Source organism: Tiliqua scincoides, chromosome 2, assembly GCF_035046505.1.
Source record: "Tiliqua scincoides isolate rTilSci1 chromosome 2, rTilSci1.hap2, whole genome shotgun sequence".
Lineage (NCBI taxonomy): Eukaryota > Metazoa > Chordata > Lepidosauria > Squamata > Scincidae > Tiliqua > Tiliqua scincoides.
Window position 1 is genome coordinate 133,228,228 of NC_089822.1, and position 8,097 is coordinate 133,236,324.

Sequence of the window (8,097 nt, forward strand, 5' to 3'; positions counted from 1 at the left end):
CCCCCCATTCTTGATGCCCTCTTTTTGGCCAGCATCTCCTTCTAACACCTTCAGTAGTTCCAGGTCATGAGAAGGTAAGATAGCTTTGCGGGTCCCATTTCCTCCTATCTAAGGAAACTAGTAATAAAATTGATATATGATGTAATATTATTTAATTAGAGTACCTTTCAGCATGTACAGACTGTCTTTTCCCTTACCGCTGAACAACAGTGACTTGTCTTTGCACACCTAGAATTAAGGAAAGGGGCTTTGTTACAAGATGAATGGCAGGGGTACAAGTGGAACTATCCTCATCACCTCCTTTGACAAAGTAAGCACCACCCGCACCATCTCCTTCAACAAATGCATTGAAACCACAATTCCCTCCTGCTCTCCATTTTTGGAAATGTTTAAAATTTCCTGTTTAAAGAGGTACTTGCGTACCATTATTACATTATATGCTAATACAGTGGTAACCAAACTTACCATGGTCATGGCACCCTTTTTTGGGGGGCAGCCTCTTCTTACCTGGCTCTCTTGGATGCTGCCATCTTGAATCTTCCAGGATCCAAAATGGCAGCACCTGGGAGAGCTGGAAAAGAAGCTGGAAAGCTGGAAAGTTGGGGGCAGTTGGGGGCATTCTGTAGTGCCCCTGGGAGTTTGCCTTGGCACCCAGTTTGGGAACTACTGTACTATTACCTTGTAACTAACCATATCGGCTCACTTTCACTACTGACACCAGCCTATTTCCTTCTTACGTTTATACTATGCATTTTCAGTCCGTTCACGTGCTCACACCATAAATATAATAATAACAAATTTAAATTTATTTTATAAAACCTCATTATTGTTGTTTTTTTAAATTATTAATCAATTAATAATTGTTATATACCCGTTTTAATTTAAATACAATATTTAGAATGATTTAAACGTAAAATTATTTAAAACATTTAAGTAATAATAAAATGCTACACTATATTAGGTGGAGATATTTATAGGTATTTAGACTTATAATCCAAATATAATCTTGTTGCAGATCGGCTCAGGGGCTGGCTAAGTCTGAAACTGCCAACCCACAGACACATCCCCTTCATTCTGGTCCCTGTTAGCTGATGACGTAATCCAGGATTCCAGTCTCCCTCCTCCTCTTCCTCCCTTTCCTATGCCTTTGGTGAATTCACCACTCAGTGCAGGTGGATTTGTCACTGTCCTCTTGCTGAAAATCGAATCCTTTTCTCCTCCTTCTCACTGCTGTTGATGGCTCCCTCTCCCTCCCCTAAGGAACTCTTTGATGTGATCCTGGATGAGAACCAACTGGAGGATGCCTGTGAGCACCTGGCTGAGTATCTGGAGGTGTACTGGCGAGCAACACACCACCCCTCTCACACACTGGGCAGCCAGAACATCATGGCACCGTCTACTGCCATTTCAGGCCTGCAGGTACCAAATACATAAGAAGGACCTGGATGGGTCGGGCCCAGCATCCTGTTTCCAAAATGCCAGATGTTTCTGAGAAGCCCACAAGTGGATTGTAGTAAGGCTGCAGTCTTTCCATGTGATCTGTTGCCTGCATCTGGAACTGCCTTTGAAACCTCACTGTCCTCCTGTACTCTTTTTTTTTCTGCTCAGTCTCTTGGGGGGTTCTGCAGTGGCCTGTACTTCCCACCCTTAATAGTGCCTTCTAAGAGGGTGAAACCCAAATCCACCTCAAAGTTTTCTGTCCCCCTTGGTAGTGCAGGTGCACCACCACCGGCCCTCCCCACCAGTATTGCACCTTTCCATCTTTGTGCTCCTGCTCCAGCCCCCACCGCTTTTGTAAAGTGGCTTGACCAGGAGATTCCTGGGAATGGAACCTCCCAGCATTCTCTCTTCTGGCCATTTTTTAAGAAGTAGCAATGGAGATGGAGCAGGGGCAGGTAAGCCTTCCCCATCCTCCTCTCATGCTCACTCTGCCCCTGCAGAAAAAGGGTGGGACAGCCAGGTGGCAGCCAAGAGTCGTGGGGTACACGGCATCTCCTGCCAACTTTCCACCTTCCCCAGCCTGTCTCCTGAGGCATGGAGTTCAACCAGCTTAATGGCTGTGCTGCTCCCAGATCCCTGTACAACCAGCTTTCATTTCAGCTGCCCCTTTAATGCTTTCAGTGTAATATGCCTGCCCCTTCCCTTTATCATCCAAATCATCAGCCTCATAAACCCAGTTTTAAATTATTAGACTAAATGGGGGAAACCTACAAATTTGTACTATTTTCTCCCAACCACTGCAATGTATTCCAGTGGAGGAATTTGATTCTTGTTTTTAAAAGTGGAAGAGTAAGTCTTTGGGCCCCTATCTAACTAAAATTGATCATAATTAAGCCTCACTGAAATCATTGATCAACAATCGATTAGTTACTTCAATGGGACTTAAGCATGATTAACTTTAATTGGATTGGGGTCCTAGGATATAATCCTGCAGCTGAATGGCTAAGCAAGAAGTAGATTTGGTTATTGCCCAGATGTGGCATCCCCCCAGAGTGACAGATACTCTGGAGGACAGAGTGCCTATACCTTTAACCATTGTCCAGAAGACGGAATTTTGGCAGGTACAGCTTTTTAAACCCTTCTCTGTTGAGCTGCACCTGCCAAAATTCCCTCTTCTGGACTGGTTAAAGGTATAGGCTATCTTTCATTTTATCTAGTCATCCTGCATGCCCCACATCAGAGGACGCCATGTTACTTGGATCTTCTTGTCTTCTGCTCTTTGTTTTCTTCCTCAGAATCAGACCGCACTTGGAGAGCGTGGCAATGAGCGCTCCCCGGTGGAGCATGACAGCTTGATGCAGTCAGACGAAGCGAGTGACGCCTCCCGCAAGACTTGGACGGCATCATCTCAGCGCAGCTCCCGGCACTTGGAGGATGAATATTCGGATGCCTACACTGACCTGTACCAGCCTCATCGCAACCACAACAGCGGCCTCCACAGCACCAATGGCCATGACTCGCAAGACCGCCTTCTGGAGCGCGACTCTGAGCACAACCACAATGAGAGGAACTGGCAGCGCAACCGGCCCTGGGCCAAGGACAGTTACTGAGACCTCCCACCCCTGGACCAGGCAACCAGGGACTCGGGCAGGGCCGCTGCCACCTTCCGGACTGAGTCAATTGGTCCACCTTGCCTGGTATCGAAGCCTTCCTCTCTTTCTCTTCCTAGCTGAGCCCCACAGTATACAGGTCCCATCCTAGTATACAGGTGCTATCTATGGAACCCCAGACACAGCCACAGCTGCCTGACTCCTATATACAGGTTGGGTGAACTCTCTTGCCCACCTTTACTTTGGGTTATGAGGGTCATGATAATGTCCTTGCAGGGTATATTCCATTGGCAGCTTCTCATCCCAATTCCATTCTCTGGGAGGGTGAAGAGGAGGATGAGGAGACAGCAGCAGCATTTATGTTGGGTACATGCATTTCTAGAAGAAAGGCAATGTGAGAGAGAGAGCAGGACCTGGGAGCTGTGGTATTCTTGTTTTCTTACTCCAAGAGAGCAGGGTTAGGACAAAGGAGGCTTGCCAGTCAGGAACATTGGCCTCTGTTTTTCTAATGGGTTAAGTATCATGTTACAAATGGAAGAACCAGAATGCCAGGTTCTGCCTTGCCAGGGGACCTGGCATCAGCCCATGCTTTGCTACAGGCCAATTCAGAAATTAGATGGTGCAGTTTTTCTGGAATTCCATATTGTCCCCAAGTACCACATTCATGGGTTCAGCATAGTGTGTGCAATGAAGGTACAAGAGTGTCAGCTATGGGAACAGGTATGAATTGCTAGTGCTGTAGAGTCAGATGACTCACCACAGTTGGTGGAGTCACTGCACAGGAGCATTGTGGTGCAAGTGCTCAGATGCATTGCAGATAAGCAGGGAAGCTGATGGCACATGGTCTCCTGGAATTCCTTGAGTTCATCACACAAGCAGCAGTTGAGACAGTGAAAGTGGCCCTAGACTGGCCACTTCTATCCTACTTGCAACTGGATGACATAATTGAAAATTACAACTTGTTTTCATTGAGGGAGGAAGTTTCTTGTTCAGAGAAGACTAGTCTCTCAAGGAAAAAGCTAGACTATTCCTCACAGATATCTAGTTTTCCAGATGCAGGAAGTGATTTTTGCATAGAGGAATATTTAGCCATGTGATTTCTCTCTTTGTGGTTCAGTGTGGAATGGCTCTTCTGCCTTCATTGCTGTTTGTATGAACTGAGACACAGTGATCGCTCAACATGCACCTGAGATGGGGGGGGGAATCCAAGTGGCAGTAAGTTACCTACTCCTCACTTGTCTGTGACATGTCTGAGCATTTACCCGCACGCACACACACTCAGTTTTCCCTGTATCACAATGGCGCCTCCAGATGTTGGGCGATGATGTAATCACATATTGCTGAACTTCCGTGTGCTCAAGCTCCACGCTGTGCAGAGTTTGGCTGTACACCTTAGGAAACAGTGCACACACTTTGCCAAGAGAGTCCTCCATAGACCATTGCCTCTTTAAGGTTTACTTCTCAAATGGCTCTATGGTTTTTAACTTCATAGCTCACAGCTGCTGCTATGGCTGATATGGGAGGGCTACATGGCCTTCACCTGACATTGCTCCCACATTGTACACAGTGAGTAAAAATATGAAGATGATACCCCCATGTACAAAGAGATGCTCCTATGTACCCACTCCACATCTTCCTGTGATTCAGTATCCAAGAAGAGGAAGGCCTTCACTGTTTCACAGGAAGATGAGCACATATATGTAAGGAAACCTTTTCCCTTTTAAATGAAAAGCAGACTTGGATGATTTCAGTATTGAGTGGGGCAAAAGAAGGAGGGAAGATGATGCTTTACCCTTTTCCAAGCTGGTTTTTTTTTGTAAAAAACACACCAACCCATTGCTTTTCCTCCTGTGGAATTCCAGATCCGTGACAAGGGGGTGGGGCAGGGAGAGGAACAGCTTGGAGAGGGTGATTTTGAGCAAAAGCAGTTTACTGGGGAAAAGTTAAGCACCCTCTTCTTTTTTCCTGCTTCTCAGTTCCAAATTGCATTAAAATAGCCAAGGCATTAAAATTAAGGTTCTGGGGGAGGGTATAATGTGCTGTTTGCCCTTGAAAAGCCTAGGTGAGACACAGCTCTGTGGAGCTGTGGTTGGCCTCTCAGCCCTCTTCCCTGGCTCACAGAGACTCTGGTCTTATTTCAGTGCACAGCCCTTCCTCCTCTGTTAGAGAACTGGTTGGGACCATGACATTTGTAAAGCCACACAATAAGAAGTTTTCTTTTTTTATTCTCCAACGTCCCTGAACGTCTCTATTAATTGCATGAGGCCTTGATCTTCCATTTCCAGCTCACCAGGGTGGGGGGTGGAGGTGGCGGCGGTGATGGGGAGAGGTGCTGGGTACATAACAGCGTTGCTACTTGGCAGTAATCCCCTTCTTTCATTCAGAGTCTATCTTGAAGAGGGAAGCATAAGGTTTGAGCCACCCCCCATTACCTGCTTTCTGTCTCATGCACAAACCCCCTGCCCCCAATGCCCAGTTGCTCTTCCTTCCCTTCTCCCTTGGCACCGCAAACAATTCACTGGGCAGTGGCTGGCAGTCCTCCCCCCCCCCACCCAAGCACGTACACCTGTCAGAAATCAGCCTGTAAATATTGCGCACTACCATCAGGAGTTGTTCGACAGTGTCTGCTATATGCTCAGGCCTGTCCAAAGCCAAGGGAAAAATTTCTTCCCGTTTGGCTTCGGTGGTTTTTGAGGCAGGGAGCTCGGAGTTCTGTCCCTGTGGCCACCACTGAGGTGGCCATGCAACAGCTTTGTTACTATTCTTTTGTAGAGAGCACTTATTTCCCTGACAACTTGTAAGCGGTTTGAAACAACAAGCGTTTGCTGTTTATAAGATGTGATTTGTCTGTCTTTATTTGGCTATACATCTTTGATCTGCTTGACTCCAAGGGCAGAAAACCAAGGTGTTGTTTTGGCAGGTGTCCACATGCTGGCCCTTAAATTCCAGCAGCTTTTTCCAGAAGGATGTGTGTACAGGGCGATGGTGGGGGGGGGGCAGAGGTTACAGCCATGGCTGAATGTATCTCATGTACAGTCATGAGTTGCTTAACGACCTTCAGCTTAACTATAACAATGGTAGTCAAAGTACGACAGAGAGGCTCATAATGAGGCAATCATGATGAGGCTCGTAATGAGTCTTCCATAACCTGCAGCAGAGCGTCTGTTTACGCATGAAAAAGACCCATAATGCAAAGAAGAGGCAATCTGTCTCCAGTAGCCTGTGCAGCCAGCTGGTGTCTGACAGGGAGTGTCTGTTTACATATCAGAGGCACTATTTGGCTGAATGTTCACTTAACGACCTAATCGCATAACAACAGGGGTAAGAGAACATATCCCTGTCATTAAGTGGGAAACTGCATTGTCCCACTGCAGTCTTCAGTACCTCACCAAACTACAGATTCCTTACAGGAATCCACAATAGTTTCAGTGGTATATGCCCAGTACAAGTTGGTGCGATGGGGGGGGGAGTCTCCATGCTCAACAGTAGCAACTTTCCTGATGAGAAACACTCCAAAATACCATCCACAGAGCACAGGATTGGGTGCAATTATGAGTTCCCAATTCACCCAATTGTAAAAGTAACCTGTGACATGAGAGGTGGGGGAGGGAATTCACACATTCTTTCTTAACATGTGAATTGACTATGGGCTTCCAATTTCGTAATCTTTTCATGATTCTGCCTTGTAGAGGGAATGCTGAGGAAGTAGACCCCCTCCCCTGGCAGTTGATGCTCCGAAGCACATGGCAAGCTGCAACTTAACCAAAGGCGTGGGGGCCACAAATCTTATACTTAACAGCCACTTAACATGTATACTTAACAGCCATGAGGAGTCAAGACCTGTGTCAACAAAAGCATGTGAAACGATGTGTGAATGGTCACGTGTGCATTTGCTCCCTGTGCACATGATGTAAAGTCACTACATGTCCTGGCTCTCAGAGGAATGTATTGGGCGCTAAAAGGAAACTGGCACAACCATTCACAGTTGCTTTTAGACACTTTCTCTGTACCCACAGCAAGAAGTAATCATCAAACAATGTGCCCTTCCCCCAAACCACACTACATTCGCAGGACTAATTTGGAGGTGTTTGCCAACTCTTAGCTTTTAGAGAGTATTTTAAGAGCACATTGTAGAAAGTGAGCCTATAGCACTCAAGGAAGCTGCAAACATGTAGATGGAAGCTCAGACCACAAAGTCAGTTGGAGGAACACAGTGGCTTTTGCACACATTACCTTTACATCTACCTTGCATAATTCTTATTATCTTTACTCAGTACATTCGCGCGCAACAAGACCCCACTCCCCAGAGTAAGTGGCTGAGGCCTGCATCATACTATCCTGTCATCCCTGACTCATCCCATTTTGTGATAGAAATGCAAATATCATGAAAGAAAACCATGTTTTTAAACTATTTACATATCAGTTTTGACTATTTTGCATAATGTATTCCAGTTTTCACAATGGGGGCTTTTTGTGCAATTCCTCCCCCCCCCCAAATTACATTTCAGTAATTTGTGACCCACTGGCAACACAAGTACCACAAATGAAATAGGTGTGGTCATATGGCTGTGGTGGGGGTGAGTTGTGGCCATCCTGGCCAGGAGCAGCTCAGGCTGTGATCCTATTATTATTATTATTAACTTTATTTATATCCCGCCTTTCTCCCCGCAGGGACCCAAGGTGGCTTACAACAATGATTAAAAACATTAAAAACATAATTTAAAAACAAAAACATATTTGCAAAACACATCTTAAAAATAACAGCATCATCAGGCCTGCTTCTCTCAGACTGCTCCTATCTTCTTAGTATCTTAGAAGGTTACAGGTGAAACCATCCCCAAGGTACAGAGGATTCCACACTACTCTATAGCCTGGTCCAGTGGTTCTCACACATTTAGCACTGGGACCCACTTTTTAGAATGAGAATCTGTCAGGACCCCCCAGAAGTGATGTCATGACCGGAAGTGACATCATCAAGCAGGAAACTTTTTAACAATCCTAGGCTGTAATCCTACCCACACTTACCCAGGAATACGTCCCATTGACC

General features: G+C 46.0%; 1 protein-coding gene across 1 annotated transcript in view; it reads left to right on the forward strand.

Annotated features, from left to right (window-relative positions):
• The window catches only part of CACNB3 (calcium voltage-gated channel auxiliary subunit beta 3), a 35,034-nt gene extending 29,170 nt beyond the window's left edge, over positions 1–5,864 (forward strand). Inside the window, exons 12-13 of the mRNA XM_066613357.1 lie at positions 1,261–1,419; positions 2,736–5,864. Coding sequence (XP_066469454.1) covers positions 1,261–1,419; positions 2,736–3,050 — 474 coding nt within the window. The 3' untranslated portion in view covers positions 3,051–5,864. The remainder of the gene's footprint in view (positions 1–1,260; positions 1,420–2,735) is intronic.
• The last annotated feature ends 2,233 nt before the right edge of the window (positions 5,865–8,097 follow it).